This window comes from Mustela lutreola, chromosome 1 (genome assembly GCF_030435805.1).
Source record: "Mustela lutreola isolate mMusLut2 chromosome 1, mMusLut2.pri, whole genome shotgun sequence".
In the NCBI taxonomy this organism is placed as follows: domain Eukaryota; kingdom Metazoa; phylum Chordata; class Mammalia; order Carnivora; family Mustelidae; genus Mustela; species Mustela lutreola.
Genome location: NC_081290.1, coordinates 195334086 through 195355616, shown reverse-complemented (window position 1 = coordinate 195355616; position 21531 = coordinate 195334086). Strand labels below are relative to the sequence as shown.

The following is a 21531-nucleotide window of genomic DNA, read 5'->3' as shown; positions in this document are numbered from 1 at the left end:
TTACTTCTTATTTGGTTGCATATCCTGGCATCTTTCTTTCCAGTCGTTCCCCCTGTGCCCATGTTGACTGTGTAAAATAGTTGAAATGTATAAAAATATATGAGCAATGAAACAAAAAAATTCAATACCCACGGGTGTTGCACCCAACTTAATAACTAGGTCATTGCATTTTATTGAGACTCTCTGGGTGTTCCTCTCCAATGCATCCATCAGAGGTAACCTAAACACTGTCCTAATTTTGTCAGTCTAATTTTAATGACTACTTTTAATGTCCCCAGAATGCTAATTCCTGTTGTCTACTCCAACACCCAAATGAAGGAAAAATTGAAGACCTTAAAAAAAAAAAAATTCAAATGCCAAGTGTCTTGTATTTGACAAAAGGAATGACCAGCCCCGCCTCCTTTCCTAGTCTCCTATTTTGTCCATTGCTCAATTCCTTGGTAATGTTCCACTGTCTACTCTTATCGGCTTGGAATGTGAGCTTTATAAGGGCAGGGAATAGGACTTTTTTTTTTTTTTAATTTACCACCAGTATCTAACTGCAGCAGAGTGGAAATTGCAGTAGCTTTGGAATCCAAGGTGGCTTGGTTTCTAGGCCTGTCCTAAACCACCTGTGTGGTTTCAGATTGGTCAAAGGAGTTGATGATGTGCAGTGTACTTAGCACTGTGCCTGCCACAAGTAAGCTCCCAGTAAAATGTAAGTTCCCTGCTGCTAGCGGGATTTTTGTCTGTTTTCTTTTTCTTCCTGTTATATTTGCAGTGCTTAAAGTGGTGCCTGGCACACAAGGCATCAATAAATATTTGTCAAATTAATTAATTAATACTCAAGCTATTAACTGTAATTACCTAAGCTACCTGGGTGTCAGTCTGGTGATCAGTAAGTAACATGATTGTACGTTGGGGTGTGAAAGATCCTTTCTACCTCTAAAATTCTTTAACGCAGGATGCCTGGGTGGCTCAGTCATTAAGCGTCTGCTTTGACTCCGGTCGTGATCCCAGGGTTGTGGGATCGAGTCCCACATCAGGCTGCCCGACCTGCGGGAGGCCCGTTCTTCCCTCTTCCTCTCCACCTGCTTGTGTTCCCTCTCCCTCTGTGTCTCCCTCTGTCAAATAAGTAAATAAAATCTTAAAAATAAATAAATAAAAGTCTTTAACGCAGAAAAGAACCAGGCACAAGGAGGTCCTGTAAATGCGTGTTGGCGAAAACAGATGGACTCGGAAAGATGTGTCCCCTGTCTGGAAGACAATGGCTGCACTCAGAGAGCCCATCGGTCTACACAGGCTCATGTGGGAGCGGACAGCTGGTTTCCTTCATTCTGTTTCCCCCCCTCCCCTCACCCTCACTCTGCTTAGCTCTTAGCCCTTTGGTTTCCAGTTTTTGTTCCATATGAGGTACCTACCCAAGACTAGGCCCTCCCACACATGTGCCTCTCCCCTTCCCTCCAGCTTGCTGCCAACCTGCTTATGCAATTGTGGGGTGGGAGAGTCTCTACTCCGAGCATTTTGCTTGTGGTAGCTGTGCCTCTCCAGCCCATTATCCAGCCTTCTGGATGATCTTTGGTTGTCATGTCAGTTATATGATGGGACTAAAAGCTCATGAGAGAGAGGGAGAGCAGAGCATGTTTAGCGACTGGGCTGTTCCTTGAAACACAGGACAAATAGGCCACCGGGTCTGTGTGGGATAGACCCTATTAACTGTGCTGTCCTGTTAAGCATAGCCTAAGGGGCCATCCTTATTTGTAGCTTCCAGGGAGGAAAATGTCAACCTTGTTAGTTCTCATTCTCCTTCCTGCCTATCATTTTTGCTTAAAGCCCTTAAAAAAACCCATAACTTTGTTAATTATTTTCTTCTAGGGATTTTAGTCTGTTTTGCTCAGACAAATTGGGACATAACTTAAGTTTTTTTTTTTCCCCCTTGTTAAGTTTTGATGAGGAACTCACTGAGATAATTTGGATAGATGCTTGTTATTAATAAAATACTTCAATATAGGCTGCATGTTAAAAATAGGAATGATCTCGTTAAAGTGAGTTCTTATTCAGTCTTGTTAGTGACTCTAGAATAGAATCTGCAGTTTCAAGTGCTCTCCCTCTTGTTCTTTTTATATAATTTAGCTTGTGAGATGGGTAAAATTGAGACAGAAGACCTTTGTTCTGACATTTTGACCTTCTCTTTCTCACTGACCTTATTATTTCATCTTAATTTATCCTTATTATTTCATCTTTAATTTGCCTTAGAAGGAAGCAGACATGGCAGATATTCATAAATGCTTATTTAGAATTTTCAGTGGGTTGTCCAAAAAAAAAAACCCACCACAATAAGGGGAATTCTTTGTGGGAAATCGACACTGGTAGGATGGAAAAGGGGAGATAAAGAGTGAGGGGAAAGATTAGGGAAGGCTGTATTGGAGGGAGACAGGTTTCTTTATTCCCAGCAACAAGGAGTGGGCATGGTAATAGAAAGTAGGAGAAGGAAGTGGTTTATTTTTCTCATAAATACCATCTGTGGGGTGTATAAGAGGAGCATGTTAGCAATGTGGGGGGAGAAAGTGAAGCAGCAGGGCCAAGCCCCAGGGCAAAGTCAGATCAGGAGCTCTGAGGGGGAGGAGGCTGGTGGCACATGGGTTGCCCTAGGCTCTTTGAGTTTTTCTTTTATTAGTCACCTTGTACTATGCTGCCTATTGTTGGCAACCGTTCTTGTTAGGTCGCTTACCTAATTGGGAGGAGTAAGATCTGGGCTTAGAAGAATGAAAAGGGCTGGATATAGTCAAATTGTCCTGTATACTTTCTGTTCCTTGCTGTTTGAGCAGGTTCAATTGGTGATGACGCTTTTCTAAGGGTTTGTTACATTTTTTAGATGTCGCCTTTCGCTTCGCCTCATACATCAATAACTACATGGTGCTGCAGAAGGAGCCTGCCGGGGCAGTGATCTGGGGCTATGGCACATCGGGAGCCACGGTGACAGTGACTCTGTGGCAAGGTCAGGAAACCATCATGAGGAAAGTGACAAGTGTGAAAGGTAAGGAGGCTGGTCCTCTGTTTAGCTTTTGTCCTCTTCTGCCACCTGCTGGATAATCTGGAAATGAATGCTTAGGCTCCAGTTTAGGTTATCGCAGCCATCCACCATCCCTAAGAGCTCAAGTATTTACCATGTGTAGGGCCCTGGGGATACAAAGGAAATCAAGACAAAGTCAAAGCCCCTGCCGTCCACGGTCTCATGGAGTAATGGGAATAGACACCAAGTCATAAATTGCAGCGTGATGAATACTATGGTCAAGGTGTATATAGGGTGTCATGGGATTCAGAAGAGAAACGTCTCACTCAGACTGGATGGTAAGAGACGGTTTCTGCAGGAACTACCGTTTGAACTGAATCATATATGAAGGAGAGGCGGTTCTGGATTCACCGTCTGGCTTCAGGTTCTGACTCTGTAACATTATCACCATAAAACCTCAGGCATGTTATTTAATGTCTCTGCATCACAATTTCCTTATTTTTGAAGTGGGGATAATATTGATATTTAAGGGTGCCTCGGTGACTCAGTCAGTGAAGTGGCTGCCTTTGGCTCAGGTCATGATCCCAGGGTCCTGGGATCGAGTCCCATATCGGGATCCATGCTCAGCAGGGAGTCTGTTTCTCCTTCTCACTCTTCTTCTGTGCTCTCTGTCTCAAATATATATACATAAGATATTTTAAAAAATGATATTTAGAATTATTGCAAAGATTAAATGAATTTACACATGTAAAGTACTTAGAACAGTGCCAGGCGCACAGGAAGTACTGAATAAATGTTAGCTGCCACTATATTGTTATATTTAGTCGGTCAAATATTTATTGAGTCCCCGTGTGCCAGATACTGTGCTAGGTAGTGGTGATACCATGATCAGCGAGATAGATGTGGTCTTCTTCTTCTTCTTCTTTTTAAAGATTTTATTTATTTATTTGGCAGAGAGAGACACAGCAAGAGAGAGAACGCAAACAGAGTTAGAGGGAGAAGCAGGCTTCCTGCTGAGCGGGGAACCTGATGTGGGGCTCCATCCCAGGACCCCGGGATCATGACTTGAGATGAAGGCAGATGTTTAATGACTGAGCCACCCAGGCACCCCTAGATGTGGTCTTCTAAGGAAGCTTACAGATAGGGGAGGAGAGAGAAAAATAATAAGCAATGACAGGTAAGTGCGTTAGGTGCCACAGTCTAGAAGTGCAGTGTGCTCTGGGAGTACCTAGAGGAAATAACTCACTTAGCCTGAGGTTTATCTTGAAAGATGAGTAGGGCAAACCAGGTAGGGGGAATAGCCTGGACGAAAGCATGGAGGTGTGAGTGAGCACGGGTCCTTGGCGAGATGGCAAACAGGCTGGTTTGCTTGAACGCTGGGGTGTATGACTGCTGGCAGATGAGGGGGAGAAGGTTGGAAATGTAGGAAGGCTTGTCTGTCACTGCTAAGGAGTATATATTCTGGTTTGGATTTTTAGATTTTAAGCAGCAAAATAACTCAGTTGGATTTGTATTTTAGAAAGATGACTGGCAGCACGGTGGGAAATGGGTTGGAGATCAGTAAGAGTAGAGGTGGTGAGAACTGGTAGGCAGTTATGCGATTCTGGCAATAGACTGTGAAGGCCTTACCCAAGGTGGTGGCTGCAGGAATGTTCAAGAAGTTGAGAACCAGAAGCTTCCATGAGCAGACAGGTCCTACAAAGGATTCTCTGTCTAGAAGAGATAAAGCCATGTAAGGTAGCATGGGAAGAGCATAGCTGGAATTTACTGGAGGCAGGAAGTCACAGTCAGGGCTGGGTCAAGTGGAGATTGGATCAGATCTTGGTTAGAAGTAGCAATATAGCTATGGAGTATTCCAGGTGAGAGGCAGACGGGTAAGGAGGGTACTCTGGGGAGCAGTGGGGTGAAGGTGGGAGTTGGTGGTTTGAGCTGTGAGTTGAATATATGAATGACTGGGAAGCTTATGGAAATCCTTTTGGCCCTTAAAAACAAAGATGGCCGAATCAGTTCTTGTCAATATCCAATTCAGAGTGATCCAGACCCTGGTGCAGGCTCTTTGTAATTAGTTTCCATTCAATGAATATTTTTAACTATTATGTACCAGCCGTAGATGCAAGGCGAGTGCTTCTAGTTCTTGGATTTTAAAACTTCTTGAGGTAGGAATGTTATTGGGTAAGACTAAGAGTTAAAAGGGAAGCTTAAGCTGATTGAGAAATTGTTCTCTGTTAGATTTAAATGCTACTGGTGACCTATAGGATAAACTGAAAAGGAGTTCAAGAGATGAGCAGTGCTTTCTTTTTGTGTTGTGTCCATCTCAGAAATTAGCAGCACAGAGTATTTATTGAGTGTAATCTCAGTAAATGATGTCGATTTATAAATCCAAAGAACCACTGTAGTTTAAATATAATAAATAGGATATTCTTGGTGCCAATAATTAACATACCAATAAATATTTAGAAGACAGAGGCAACATAGTACTATAATGGTAGATACAGAAGATATATATATATTTATATGTATATACATATATACATATGTATGTGTATACTTTATATATATTTATTAGGCTCTCCACATTTGCTTGGTACAAAAAAAGGTATTTATTTAATGTAGATTCATAAACCTCCTTATAGGGGCATCTTGATCTTTGCCCATATATATAGCATTTCAGATTTTTAAAAATGTTCTTATGCATTATTTTAAGTCTTTTTTCCCCTCATGGCTATTGTAAGACCAATATTGGGAATGGCCAGAGATGGGACATGAGGGTAGGTAGTGACAACAAGGCGTGAAATGTAATTAATTAGGGGGTGAGCCTTTCTTTTCCTTCATGGTGATAGAGAACTTGCTCACTTGTATTGAGTTCAATCCTATAAATATCAACTGAAGGCTTATTGTGTATAAAACCCTGAAACCCTAGAAAATACGAAGAAGAATACAAATTGTGCCCATCCTGCAAGAACGCACTCTCTCATGCTTTCCATTCACATTCGGTACTTTAGGTTTAAGTAATGCTTCTGTTGCTTTACTGCAGAGTGATGTGTCATTTGAAGTTAAAATATTCAGCAGCACCCTAAGGGAACTGAGTGATTCATAGACTATTGACGGTAATTTCACAGGGAAAGGGGGGCTGTTATTGGTAGCAGTGGGGGTAGATCTCTTTATTAGGCTGTCCACGTTTACTAGGTAAGGAAGAAAGGTATGCATTGTATGTAGATCCATGAACTACCAATAGGGGCATCTCACTCTGTTCTGCACAAGAAGCAAAACAGATAAAGTGTTATTTGGAGTAAAGGACGCAAACATATAGGAAATTTTATAGGGCAGCAAAGAAAATGCTTCTGAAAGGAAACACTACAGGGTATATCAGAGGGTTGATTTCTGTCTGAATTTTCATGAGGGCTCTGGGATTTTCAGCTAGACTACCTCAATTTGTCACTCTATCTCTGTTAATATTTACCTTATTACCTATAATCAATCCCTCGGGTGCCCGCAACAAAATGGATTTAACAGCATGAAGGTTTTTGTCCAGCAGACTGACACTCAAGCTTTGGGAAAATTAAAAACTTGAGGGAATGATTGGGAATATGGGTCAGGTATGGGCCTATTCAGACCATCTTGTCAAATGATGCCTGATGATTCTTTCAGACACAAGGAATAAAATGAAGGGGGGGAAGCGTGTATCCTCTCACTCTGATGCACATGGGGGGTGCGTGGGGGGTGGTAACATGAGGGTGTATCTGGATTTGTCATCACGACTGTGGTAAGCAGAGATATTTTCTCTAACTTAGAGAATTCCAAAAAGCTTAAACCCCTTAGAGAAGCAAAAAGCTCCCAGTTGCAGTGTTAGCATGCATGCTCCTTTTCTATGCTACATAATAAAGAAACTACCACAAACTTAGGTGCTTACGAGAACACATATTTATTATGACCCAGTTTCTAGCGATCTGGAAGCCTGGGCCATCACTCAGCTGGGTTCTCTGCTCAGGGTCTCACAAGACTGAAATCAAGTGTTGGCTGGGCTGTGTTCTCGTCTGGAAGCTTGACTAGGGAATGATGCCCCGCTCTTGTAGATTGCAGGCAGATTCATTTCCTTATGCCGACAGCATTCGTGGAAGCAATTCTGTGGCTCCAAGTCTCCGATCTTGAGACCTTCTTTATTTTATTTTATTTTTTTTTAAAGATTTTGTTTATTTATTTAACAGACAGAGATCACAAGTAGGCAGAGAGGCAGGCAGAGAGAGAGAGGGAAGCAGGCTCCCTGCTGAGCAGAGAGCCCGATTCGATTCGGGGCTCCATCCCAGGGCCCTGGGATCATGACCCAAGCTGAAGGCAGAGGCTTACCCCGCTGAGCCACCCAGGCGCCCCAAGACCTTCTTTATTTTAAAGGGCTCACCTTATTAGGTCGGGGCCCACCCAAGGATTTCTCCCTTTTCATTAACTTAAAGTCCGCTGATTAGGGACTTTAATTCCATTGGCAAAACTCCTTTATCTTTAACCAAGTCATCACGAGAATGACATCTCCTCCCCCATGCCATTTTCTGTTGGTTAGAAGCAAATCACAGATTCTGCCTGTATTTGAAGGGGAGGGGACTACATAAGGGTGTGACTTATGGGGGGTCACTGTGTCTGCCGTAGTGTGCTATCATTTAAACAACTTGCATAAACAGTTTTATTGCTAGAAAAATACTCAAGCTTTTTTTTTTTTTCTTTTTACATTCATATTTGGTGGTGGTGGAGGTGAACTTTATACAGAATAAATGTAGGTTGTCAAGGGGCATTTTGGGCACTGAGATCTCCCAGTCACTTCCACAAATCACTGAGCTGATTTGCGGCTGGTGAAGTGCCAGGGTTTCTGTGGGAAGAAGCAAATAAGGCTGCTTCTTCCAGCTCTAGGCTTTCCTTTTGGGAAGGGAACGGTCATGGATAATTTTCCTTTTTCTCTTGGCATCTGAGATTTGGCACAATAACCCGAAAACTAATTACCATCTGATGTGAATAGCAAAAGGGAAGAAAGCATGAAAGCACTTTATGACTAATCATGTCTTTAGACAAATTCCTTTAATATTTTTTTTCCCTTTGATGATTTGTTCTTCTGATTTTTGAGGTGGGGGTTGGCCAGGGAGTTGGAATGAAAAAAAAAAAAAAAAAGAGTTCTTTACCTAAGCCCTTGTCCCGGTATGTAGAGAAGTAGGAAGAGAAGAGGGACAGGAAGAAATAGGCCACAAGATACGCTCACCATTGGACACAGAAACACAAAGCCCTAATTGGTTTGCGTGGTCAGCGCTGGCCTTTACTCTCTGTGGGTTACCTGATGGCAAGCCTGGCACACGGTAAGCACTCAAAGACACTTTATAATGAGGGAAGGACATGAATCTTCCCCCATGGGAGAAGAAAGAATGGGAGGAAGCAGAAATTTGAATGCAACAAAAATGAGAATGTACAGAAACCTGGGCCTGGATTGATAAGTGAGGTGGTGAGATGGCAGGTGATGAGGGCCCAGAAGAAGGAACCAGAGCCGCTGTTGCTCGGAAAGCCCATCAGGCTCAGCGGAAAGCCAGCTGGGGGGTGAACTTCCCACTCTTGTTAACGACTCAGTTGTATTGTTTGGCTTCAACCTCATGGATGTGGTGGGTCAACACAGTTTCTAAATACTCTAAGTGGATTTCATCATCCTGTGGTGAGCTCCGCTTTATCCAGCCGTTCTCTGTGGGAAACGGGGTGACTTTTGCCTTTGTCATTCTACCCTTGCCTTTAGTCTAAGAAGCAGCCTTCGCAGGGGTTGCCCTCCTTTGTGTGTACTTAACCAGGGAGGGAATCCTTGTTGTTTTAACCGAATTGTTTCTGAGTTAGTTTGACCCCTAGTCAGCTCTCTGCAGTGGGTCTGGTGTCTCCTGCGTTCCCAGCCAGGCAGCTTCACTTAACCCTCATTATTGTGTCAGAGTTTATTTATTTATTTTTATCAAGTGGGAGAGGGAAACTGCTTGAAACTGAGAGAACTTGAGGAGCAGGGCAGAGGCAGTTCTCCAGGGTCTGTGAGGGAGCTGATAGCTTTCCTCAGGAGAGCAGTGCTTGGGGATAAGCGTCAGGCCTGCATCCCTAGTCCTCTTCAGAATATTTAGGTTCTAGAAGGAGCTCATCCTCCTGCTGTTGTAGGCGGATGTTGCCATCTCTTGTCCAAACGTCTCCCCTTGCTCTTATTTTTCTTCTTGTTGCTGGGCAGCAAAACGTTTTGTTCCAGAGGGCCCAGTGAAGACCATTTTGTTTACCAGCCATACTGGTGTGACATACTGTGTGACTGAGGCAAAGTGTAAATATCTAGTAAGCAACAGTGAGTAGAAGTAGATTGTTTAGTAGTAAAAAGCTAAAAAATCGTCCTGCCTAAGTTTTTTGACCTCCTCATCAGTAAATGAGTAACGTTGGTGGCAGAAGGACAGAGCTTCGGGAAGATATGTCCGTGCAAGAAGCCTGGAAAGACCTTGGCAAGCCTGTCGTTGGGACAGATTGGCGTGTCTGTCTGCTCAGAAGCGTGAGCCATACGGCACATATCACACCTGTGCGACACAATCTGCACTAGCTGCCCACTGTTTCCAAAACAGTGATTTTTCCGCTTTAGGTGAATTATACATTTAATATGTTGCTGTCTGGCTACTGGTGGTGTAAAAACAATAGTGAACATTTGGACCTGGCTTTAACTGACCTCCAAGAGACGGGAGAAGCAATCTCAGTCAGTTTTACTTTTGAGAGGAACACGCGTGTACCCTTTTGCTGGTGCCTTGGGCCTTTTCGACACTTTCCCCAAGACTGAGCAATCCTGTATGGCCCAAGCTGTTACTCATCTCCTGTCGTGCATCTGGACCCCTCATGCTCCTGCGTAGCTTTTGCTGATTTGGAAGAACCTAGCACCGTGTCTAGCACACAGTAGGCACCTGGATAGTATTTTTTCATTATTATTTTTTTTACAGGTTGCTGTGATGACTTCAGGCTGCTCCATTTCCAGTTCTTACCATTGTTTCCCTTTGAACTAACATTGATCTGATGGGCACGGATTAGAAATGATTTTGTATTCTTTGGCATTGTGCCAATAATATTTATTTTAAAATGATCACTTCTCTATGTTCTTTATTTTTCTCACTCACATTTCTTCAATTTTGTGCGTGTTGTTTGGTTCTCCGAGGCATAATTTTGCCATTTTGAAGATATTTTCCTTAAGTTTCCGAGTATGATGTTGGCAGTGGTGGTAGTATGAGTGGGTGAGAGGTAGGAAGGTGGTAGGGGGGTGGTTCTTAAGGAATATGCTATGCATTTCTGAAATAGGGTCTTGGATAGCTTTTTCATCTTCCTAATTGAGTCCGAAAACCTTGTGTCTGGTAAATAACTCTGAAAATAATTAATTGGGCACGTCTGAATAGCTTCTTCATAGAGATTAATTTGTATTCTCCTACCATTTCCTTGTATGTCACTCTCTCTGCTCACCTGTGAGTCTGGAGAACCCAGACCCAACGGTAGCGTTAATCCTTGGATGCAACATGGGGCGTGGGTCGGGGAGCGATGACAAGGATGATACCATCAAGTAAGGGGAAAGTTCCAGATTGTAAATGATTTTCTCTAACCTGTGTTCATTTTTGATTATATAATACAGACTAGTTTGGGGCACTGTAAATCCATTAGATTACAATTCTATTAATATTGGCAGTTGGATGAGAGTTTCTATTTAATGTTTTTTTTTTTTAAATTAAACTCCCTAAATTTTAATCTCAGTATGTTTTTGTCTGTTCTCACTTAGGATTATAACCGGGTGAGTTATTTTTCCTGTAAATGCTTCAGTTACAAGGAAGGAGGGACTGGTACAGATTAAGGATAGAAATGCCACTGGTTTTGTTATTTCTATTTGCTTGTGTGAAATTTGGCCAATCTTCCTATCTTTGAATTCAGCTCATCACAATGTCTGGGTTTAGCCACAAATGAGTGTGACGCATGGCAGGACTGGACTTTAATTTCATTTTAATTGATTGATTAATTCCTTGGAGCCTCTTAATGCTTTCAGGACACTCTAACAGCTGGATGGTGGTTCTGGATCCTGTGAAGCCTGGGGGACCTTACGAGATGGTGGCACAACAGACTTTTGGGAGAACGAACAGCACGCTGAGAGTTCATGATGTCCTGTTTGGAGATGTCTGGCTTTGCAGTGGGCAGAGTAACATGCAGATGACAGTTTCACAGGTAATTTTCAGAAGTTCAGTGTTAATAATGTTGATGATGATGAAGAAGAAGAAAAAAGAAGGAGGAAGGAGGAGGTAGAAACCTTCTTTTTTACCAGAGGCCAAAATCTGTTCTAAGTGTTTGGAATGTAATAATTTGATTTAATGACTTGATGAGGTGAAGATCATTCATTTCCTAGATGGGGACACTGGCCAGGGAGGTTAAAATGACCTTCTTAAGGTCAGCAGTTAATAATAGAGCCAGGTGACTCCAGAGCCTTTCTTAATCATGCCTGGTGCACTGCAAGGGTGTGGGGCACTCTTTCCTCCCCTTCCTGAGCTAAAGGCAGAAGCTGGAGTATCTCATGGTCAGAGAGATTTCATATCAAATTGAAGACAAAGTAGATTACTCTTCTTCTTGATAGGTTTTAGAAGATGAGCTTCTGGAGAGAGCCTGGGAAATCAAAACAATTAGATTTTGTTTTAAGCTATGCATCTAGTAGAATACACGTCTTTTGTTGTCATGGAGATTTAACAAATTGAGACCAAATGTTGGCTTTGCCTTTCATCAGTTGTATGACTTGGAGCAAATTACTGTATTTCTGAGACTTTGTTTTCAAAATGTACTTTTTATTTTTATTTTTATTTTTTTAAAGATTTTATTTATTTATTTGACAGACAGAGAGTACAAGTAGGCAGAGAGTACAAATAGGCAAATCAACTATTTGATTTGCAAATAGTTTCCCACTCTGTATGCAGAGAGAGAGGAAGGGAAGCAGTCTCCCCGCTGAGCAGAGAGCCCAATGTGGGACTCGATCCCAGAACCCTGAGATCATGACCTGAGCCGAAGGCAGCGCCTTAACCCACTGAGCCACCCAGTCGCCCTCAAAATGTACTTTTTAAAACAATCATTGTTAAAATGAATATAACATCATATTTATCATTTTAACCATTGCCAAGTGTACAACTCTGGGGCATTAAACATATTCACGGTCCTGTGAGTACCTATCACTAGTATCTATACTCAAGATTTTTCATCATCCCTGTTGTAAACTCTGTACCCATTAAACAAGAACTCCTTTTCTCTCCCTCTTCCAGCCCCTGGTAACCTCTGTTCTGCTTTCTTCCTAAGAATTTGCCTGTTCTTGTACCTCAGTTTTCAATGTATAAGTCTCTTACCTCCTTGGCTAGATTTATTCCCAAGTATTAAATTCACTCATTCTTTAGTTCATTCATTCCTTCATTCATTCATGCATTCATTTTCTGCCTAGAAACCATCTTCCTTTCTTTTTCTTCTTTTTTAGATGCTGTTGTAAATGGAATCATGCAATCTTTGTCCTTCTATGTCTCACTCATTTTACTAAGTATAATGTTTTCAAGGTCTATCCGTCTTGTAGCATATATCAAAATTTTGCCCTTTTTTATGACGCATTTTGTTTATGCATTCTTCTGTTGGTGGATGCATGGGGGTTTCTGTCTTTTGGCTGTTGTGAATGATGCTGCTAGGAGCATCACTTTACAGATATCTGTTCAAGTCCCTGCTTTCAGTTTTTTTGGATATATACCTATGAGTGAAATTGCTGGATCATCTGTTAGTTCTATGTTTAACTTTTGAGGAACCACCAAACCATTCTTCCACAGTGCCTGTACTATTTTATGTTCCTACTAGGAATCTGCAAAGGTTTCAATTTCTTTAACACATGTTACTTTCTAGTTTTTTGTTAGTTAAAAAAATTTTTTTATTATAGCCATGCTAGTAGATATGATTGTAGTTTTGATTTGCTTTTCCCTAATGATTTAATGAGGTTGAGTGTTATTTCATGTACTTATTGGCCATTTATATATTTTCTTGGGGGAACTAAGTTCTTTTTATTTATTTTTAAAAGAATTTTATTATTTTTTGTTACATTATCTTAGTCACCATACAGTACATCATTAGTTTTTGATGTAGTGTTCCATGATTCATTGTTTGCATATAACACCCAGTGTGCCATGCAATATGTACCTTCCTTAATCTTTGTCCATTTTTCAATTGGGGTGTTTGTTGTTGAGCTGTAGGAATTATTTATATATTCTAGATATTAATCCCTTTTCAGATATTTGATTTGCAAATAGTTTCCCACTCTGTAGGTTGTCATTTCACATTCTTGAGAGTATCCTTTGATACACAAAATTTCTTAATTTTGTTGAAGTCTAGTTCATTTATTAATGTTTTGTTGTCTATGCTTTTGGTGTCATACTGATGAAATTGTTGCCAAATACAAAGGTTTTCCCCAGGGTTGTCCTCTAAGAATTCTATAGTTTTACCATAAATCCATTTTTTGGATTATTTGATCCATTTTTGGGGGTCAGTTTTTATTGGGTGAAGGTATAAGGTGAAGGTCTAACTTCATCCTTTTGCAAGTGGATATCTGGTTCTCCCAGCATCATTTGTTGAGGACTAGCCTTTTGCTATCATACTCTTGGAATTTCAATTGACCATATATGTGTGTTTATTTCTGGGCTTCCTCTTTTATTCCATTGGTCTATATGTCTCTGCTTATTCTCATACCATACTGTTTATATACTTCTACAAAGGTTTCAAAGTTGCGAAGTATAAGTCTTCCAACTTTATTCTTCTTTTTCAAGATTGCTTTTTGCTAGTCATGGTTCCTTGCAATTCTGTATGAATATGAGGATATGCTTTTCCATTTCTGCAAAAAAAGGCTACTGTAATTTTGATAGATACTGTGTTGAATCTATAGATTGCTTTGGGTAATATTGACATTTTAATGGGGTTAAGCCTACTTGATATGAAGGGATGTTTTCCCATTAATTTACATCTTTATTTTTTTTCAGCAGCATTTTACAGTTTTCAATGTACACATTTCTTACCTCCTTTGCTAGCTTTATTCCTAAGTAATTATTTTTGATACTATTATAAATTAATTTTCTCATAAGACTGCTCATTGCTGGTGTATAGAAACAAGTGAGTTTTGCATGTTGGTTTTGTACCCTGAAACTTAGCATATCATCTGTGAATAGAGATAGTTATACCTATTTGGATGCCTTTTATTTCTTTTTCTTTTCTAATAGCTCTGGCTAGAACTTTTAGTGTGATATTGAGTAATAGTGGTGAAAACAGACATCCTTTTCTTGTCCTGGTTTTAGGGAGAAAGCTTTCACTCTTTCACCACTGAGTGTGATCTTACTTGTGGGTTTTTCATAAGTGCCTTTTATCATGTTGAGGAAATTTCTCTCTATTTCTAGTTGTCTGAATTTTTTTTTTTTAAATCATGAAAGTATGTTGAATTTTGTTAAATGTCTGGGACTTAGTTTTCATGACTGTACTGACCTAATTTACCTAATTTACAAAGATTAAATTATTGTGTTTGTTTCTAAAAGGTCTTTATAAATTGAAAACTGCTGTCTAAAAGTAAGATGTCACTGTTTTTAAACTTTTTATTATAAAACATTTCAAGCACACACAAAAATTAAGAGACTTATACACACCTATATACCCATCACTTAGATTGACAGTTGTGAATATTTTGTCATATTTGGTTTATGTATGTGTGTGTGTGTGTGTGTGTGTATGTGAACTATCTCAAGGTAAGCTGAAGACATCCTGATACTTCACTTGGGTATCATATATGAAATTAATATATATTCGTATGTCAAATTAATATGCTTAGATGTGTTTTTTCTTTACACAGAAAGGAGAGATAATAGGCCAGTGATGATTATTTTTGCTCAGTTTTTTCATAGCCTAGGATTTCTTTTGTTGGCATCAATTCTTCTTTCTCTCTTTCAGTCGTGGTCTTTGAAGAGTAACTGTTCTTAAATATTGAGACCTCATATTTTTTCTCCTCTCTTATGATATAACTATATAGAGCTTCACTGCTAGAATATTGGGTGGAAGAGCACTGGTAGGCTCCCAAGGAGGGATGGGGCACATAGAGTACATGGAGAATCAAGTGGGGCAGAGCAAGGGAATTCTGATTTGCCAATGTCAGTCAGTGATGAAATTCACTTTGAAGGTTCATGTCTTCATTGCTCTTAGAGAATTAGGGCCCCTCCTCTGATTGAGTGAGGTTTCTTAAGTAAAGCTGGATAGAAAGGACACTGGAAAAAGTTGCCAAGGGAAGCATGCCTCGTACTTTGGTATTCTAGCAAGACAGTAGTGGTAGCACAAAGCCTTGGTGCTCTATGTCTTTAGCACTCAGCTTCCTTTTTAAAATCTGCTCTACTTTCCAAATGAAAGCCCAAAACTATCTAGAATGAGGAGGTTGGATTTTGGGATAGGGTGTGATAGGTTTAGTGCTTTGGGCCTCCGAATTGTCATGGCTTCATTGGTTTGGTGGAAGCTATCTGACTTAAAAATAAAGTAAGGGAGGGGCGCCTCGGTGGCTCAGTGAGTTAAAGCTTCTACCTTCAGCTGAGGTCAGGATCTCAGGGTCCTGGGATCAGGCCCTCCATCGGCCCCCCGCATCGGGCTCTCTGCTCAGCAGGGAGCCTGCTTCCCCCTCTCTCGCTGCCTGCCTCTCTGCCTACTGGTGATCTCTGTCGGTCAAATAAATAAATAAAATCTTTTTAAAAAAAGAAAGTAAGGGAGACTGTTGTGGTTTCATTTCAATTGGAATCAGGGCTGAATAGTGTATTAGCAAGTTCATAGATATATTGAAACTAATCCGCTTAAAGTATTGCTGAAAGAGGAGTAAAGATTTTTCTGTGCAGTATCAGAACTTAAGAGAAATTACTCTGACTTAAGTTCTTTGACACATTTGAAACTGGGATTGATTTTCTTTGCTTATCTGTATGTTCTTATTTTTCTATAATGAGCATGAAATAACTAATTTTTAAAAGAAAGCTGTAAGAACGGAAATTGATACTGACTTAACTAATCTCTTAAATATTTATCGAATGCACTATTTACAACGAAGAGTCATATTATATACACAGGAATCTTAGGAATAAATTCTTTAATTTGCATCATGGGTTGGCACAGATATGTTCTGCGTACTTTGATTTATTTCCTTTAATCGGCTAAGAACTTGAAAACCTTATTGTCTTCCCAGGTCTTCCTAAAACTTAATTTCTTCTCAAGTTGATTTTTATTTTCCTGCCTTTCTCTCATTACCTACTTCTCCATTTTTGAGAAATACTTAAATTTGAGATTTAAAAATCTCTATGATGACACTATGATCTCAGTTCATTTATCTTAAAAGAAAATTATAAAATTGGGTCCTTTCACATACTTTGATTTCTTGTTTTGCTTCTGTTTCTTCTACCCATGATTGCTTTATTTTCTTTTTCATTTGTTAACCAATCACTAAATAGTGCTACTAAAAAGGTTCTACTCTGGACATATCTACTTCATTTTTTATTAGTTTTGTAATTCAGAATCTAAATTCTTGCATTTATGTCTTCATAACTGATATCTTATTTACTCTTGCTTCCTGCCCTGCTTAAATATATGGATACCTTTGAGTTTAAATGTTTATTAAGGTGAATTTTAACGGGGCTCCCTTTCAGCACTAGTGAGTGGAAGCAAAATTGAAGTTTTATATCTTAAGAGAAAGCATGGTTTTGTATAGAACCGGGATTGCTGCTAACTCCCTAAGGAAAACAGTACTTTCCTTAATGTTTTAATTGTAGTTCCCTGTTTGCACAGAAAGTCATGGACCAGATGTATTTGTATCTATACAGTCAGGTTCCCAATAGCAGTCTATGCCAGGGGATCTCATCCCATTTTCTGTCAAGCTGAATGAGATTTTGATATTGTTAAGAGTGAACACATTCTCTCTGCCTAGAATTTACTCTTATGCATCTTCTGTATTAGAACAAGGCTACAAGCTCTGGCATATAGGAAGACAGAAAAAAGATTCCCTCTGACACAGCCAAGAGTTAATTTTTTAAAATTTTTTTGTTTTAAATCATACGCTTAGTTTGCAAGACAACATTTTAGGTGCTGACAGTATCCAAACCAAATTCTCCAGTTTTTTTTTTTTTTTTTAAAGATTTTATTTATTTATTTGAGAGAGACACAGCGAGAGAGAACATGAGAGAGGAGAAGGTCAGAGAGAGAAGCAGACTCCCCCTGGAGCTGGGAGCCGGATGCGGGACCTGATCCCGGGACTCTGGGATCATGACCTGAGCCGAAGGCAGCCGTCCAACCAACTGAGCCACCCAGGCGTCCCGAAATTCTCCAGTTTCTTAACACTGTGTAAAACTTTATTTTTTTGATCAAAAGAGTGCTTTATATGACTCCTTCTTTATCCCTTTTCCTCCTTTTCGTTTAAAGACTACCAACACGAACACACACACAAACACACGTACACGTACACATACACACATGTACACACAGTGTCTATCTCTTCTTTTTGCTCCCCTCCACGTGACTTTTCTGAGGAGGTAAGATTTCTACTATAACCTACCACTCTTCACATTCAAATGAAGGCAATGGCAGATTGTATGCCCATCTTGTTGTTAGGGTAAAGTAGAATTTTAAGATTGAGTGTTATTTATAACACTGAGTGAGATGTGTATAAATGGAGAAGAGTCTAAATGTTCATCTGTCGCCTCCTAAGTCAGGGTAAGTCTTAAGACTTGGATATTTCTAGTTAGGCTCAGAAGAAGATGGCTACTGTTAGACAGGAAACCCAGTTTTCAATATCCTGACATTCCTACCTTACACGTGGAGAAGTCAAAATCCAGAAGAAAAGGGTTGGTACCATATTACAATGAAAGATTCATGGGAATGATGATGGCTGGCTTATTTATAGTAATTCCCTCAACTTTAAACCTGCTCTATGATACTGCGGTAGAAGGGACTATAACTTACAGAATCCAAAGCTTTTTTAAGTAAAGTTCACCCTTGTCCCCTGTGTGCATGCGCACACACACACACACACACACACACACATGTCCTTACACATGTGCCTTGCTTCCTCATGCAGACCCCATGCCAAGATTCTCTGAGGAAATAGATTCTTGACGTTTCTTCATTAATTCAAGAATGTGGCATAAAGGTTACAAAATGAACACCGGGGAGCAGCTGCTTTGATGGTGAACTGCAGGTCCCTTGAGAGCCAATGGTTTTCCCTCTCAGCCGAGGCAGCCTTAATGACTTCAAATACCTTGGTATTCATTTACATCCTCATTTAAATACTTGGTAGAAAAATAATTACACTGAGGTGTTTGATGAGATGAGATTTGATCTCAGCAGATGGAGGAAGGCTTCCCTTTTCATCAGCAGGGAAACCAAGTGTCATTTAAATGAAAATCTTCCTGAAATCTCTTTATTCCTAAATTTGCTGCCAATATCCCTGAGGAAATGCTTCCATCAAGAAGGCTTGGTGATATTGGGAAAGGGTACCAATTTCAGAAGTAATTGCCATCAGGTAGAGCAAGAATTTCCCCCACCCCCCTGACCCCCATTTTTAACACTTGCTGTGGCTTTCAAGTTTTGGCTTGAGATAAGACACCAATGTGAGTTTGAAAATGGAAGTTTTCCCCAGCCGGGGGTTGGGGACCAGTACCATGTGCTTCGTAACGTGGAGGGTGCCAGCCGCCCAACTCTGGTGGTCTTGTGCTGCTCTGCAGGGCTCTCAGCGGTCTACACGACAAGTAGCTGGTTCGCCCATACCACCTCCCCGCGTTGGCATCTCCCTGTGAGGAGGCACTTGAGTTCCCAGTGCGGAAGCTGGTGTGGGTGGAGGGAAGGGAGGCAGTTTCGTCCCCTGTTCCCATGGCAGCGACGTATGATCCTCCGCGCTGAGAGCGGAGCTGATTTCAAGGGAGGTGACTTTTTACAGGTACTTGCCGCTGAAAAATACTTTTCCTGCCAGAATAGACTGAGAGCACTTGAGCCTGTTTTCACTCTTTACTGTTTACTTTACAGTACGCTTGCCAGGCAGGACTCGGAACAAACAGGGCTGGATTTCCTATGGAATTTTCCCGCCACCATCTGTCATCTCTGTCCTGCTAGCGACGACCACCAGTCACTCTGTCCGGCTAGAGCGGCTGTCACCCAGTGGGCATTTCAGGCTGTGGCTCCCTGGGAGACCCCGAGAGACACTTCACTTGCAGCTGGCCCTCTTATTGGCCACAGCAGGCTCCGTAGCAAGTCAAAAGGCAGTTCAGGGGGCAGCCTATTTCAATGAAGTGCCCTGTGGGGGCACACTGGCTGCTCGGCGGCAGTTTCTCTCACGCTGTGGGCTGGAGGGCCAGCTGTATTCTCCGTGGTGGGTGGGAGGGAGAGGGAGCCAGCTGCACACTCTGTGGCCAGCGGCCAATGGAAAGTCTCCCAGCCTCCTGTACCTCTCGCTGTGGCGGTCCTGTCAGCTGGAGCTCTTGTTCCCGGAGGCCAACAACGCGGCCAATGATAACTGGGCTTCCTGATGCTCCTTTTAGCCCTTTGTTTTGGTAAAACCAGACTAGTCTAGGGGGATAGTTTCTTGCCAGAGAGAAGGCAAGAAAAAAAACTCCACATAGATTACAAACCAAAACAATATATTTATAATATGTTCTTTGTAAATTAAATTTTAAAAACCTAACTAGAAAATCAGGATGGAAGGAAATAGCACTTTTGTGGAAGCTCACAGAGGAATGACTAACAAAGAAGCTCCTCTGTAGAGCGTGTTCTCATCCAGAAAATCTCCAAGCCATTCTCGTCATACTCTTGGCAACTGGGAAGGTTTCATAAAGGGATTTGGGGAAAAGTGATGTCTTTGGATGGACACTTTTCTTTGTCTGGTTCCTTGGGACTATGCTTCACATTCGCACCAAACACCACCTTTCTCAAACTGCTCTGCCTCCTCCCGTGCTTTTCTTGGGTGATTTGCCATGATGAGATGAGAATATAAGCATTTGAAACGTTTCAGTGTGTTTCCGTACTTTTACAGTCATTTCTCAGGTGTGTTCCTTTGAAAACACTTCTTTTAGGTGCTGTGGATTATGAACTCTACCTCCTCCTGGTCTTTTGGGCTCCATTTTGAAAAGCATTTGATGCTATGGTTTTATGGTATGAGATACCTTTTCTGAATAGAAGTATTTTATTCTTATTGTATATTTTTATATTATATGGTGTAATTGATAGTTGTCCTTCTTCAGCCTAAATCTCATCTAATTCAGCCTTGCTGGCTGAGATCTCAAATTTCACTGTGTTCCTCTTTTCTTTGGGGACATGATTCATCATGGTCTCTGTTCATCAAGGTGGCTCAAAGTGACTCAGACTAGCTCATCACTGGTTTTGGTGACTTATTTGATCAGTCTTGGTATATGAAGGCTTAGAAGGAGCTCTGAGGGTTGGCAGTGTTTACTTAGAGGTAGTAGGATAGTTGATCACCCAGTAGGTAGGTGTAAGAAATGACATTCCTGTTTCTTTTCTAGATATTCAATGCCACAAGAGAACTGGCCAACACTGTGGCCTATCAGTCTGTCCGCATCTTCTCCGTGTCACTTATTCAGGCAGAGCAGGAGCTGGAGGACCTTGCTCAGGTTGACCTGCAGTGGGCTAAGCCCTCCTCAGGTAAGGGATGCTGGAACATGTGCCAGCGCCTACATAATGGGTCCGTGCCCTAGGTGGAATCTGTAATCCTGGGTTCGCTTCTGATCTATTTATTGTGATTCAACCATCCCTTTACTCATTTCTGTTGACTTTCCACCCAATTTCTGATGGTAGCCATTTCATGTTTCCTCGCAAGATTCCACCAGTGACTCTCCCTCCTTGCTCTGAGCAGATGACGCTTCCTTGAGCTTCGCTGAACACACTGAGGCCCTTCAGCATGAGCTCTGTGAGCATCTCTCCCCACTGCCTCAATGTTCTTCTCCTTTTTTCTCCCTTCCTTTGTTTCTGTGTCTGAACACAATGGGCTGGTGTCCCTTTAGGGTTGCCTCTGATGCAGGCACTCACCTCCTCCATAGCCTTCTTTTACCCTTCGAGCTCTGGTCTTCCATGCCCTTGTCCATTTAGCACAGAATCCTTATTTCCTGCCTGTTCTGTATCAGGCTTTGTGCTGGGCCTCAATGATACAGCAGTGAGCAGGGCAGAAACAGGCCCTGCTCTCAGATTTAGCCTTTCTTTTATTCTGACAAAACAAAGGAAAACTGAACATCATAAACATCCTTCTCATGATGCCTCACCTCTCTCCTTTGCTTTGTTAAGCTTTTCTAGAACATTTTTTGTTCTCATTCTTTTGACTACCTTTCCTTGTGTTCATTCTTTGTAATTTGGCTTCTGCTTCCACCTCAACAATGGGCTCACCTCAAGGCTAGCACTGTTCTTCCAGTTATGCTCTCTGGACACCCTAGCATTTGACACTGCTGACCACTGCTTTTAGAAACTCCACATTCTAG

General features: G+C 41.3%; 1 protein-coding gene across 1 annotated transcript in view; it reads left to right on the top strand.

Moving 5' to 3' along the window:
• Positions 1 to 21531, top strand: part of SIAE (sialic acid acetylesterase) — a 38844-nt gene that overhangs the window by 1315 nt on the left and 15998 nt on the right. The window contains exons 2-4 of the mRNA XM_059183649.1: positions 2855 to 3016; positions 11040 to 11215; positions 20566 to 20704. Coding sequence (XP_059039632.1) covers positions 2855 to 3016; positions 11040 to 11215; positions 20566 to 20704 — 477 coding nt within the window. The remainder of the gene's footprint in view (positions 1 to 2854; positions 3017 to 11039; positions 11216 to 20565; positions 20705 to 21531) is intronic.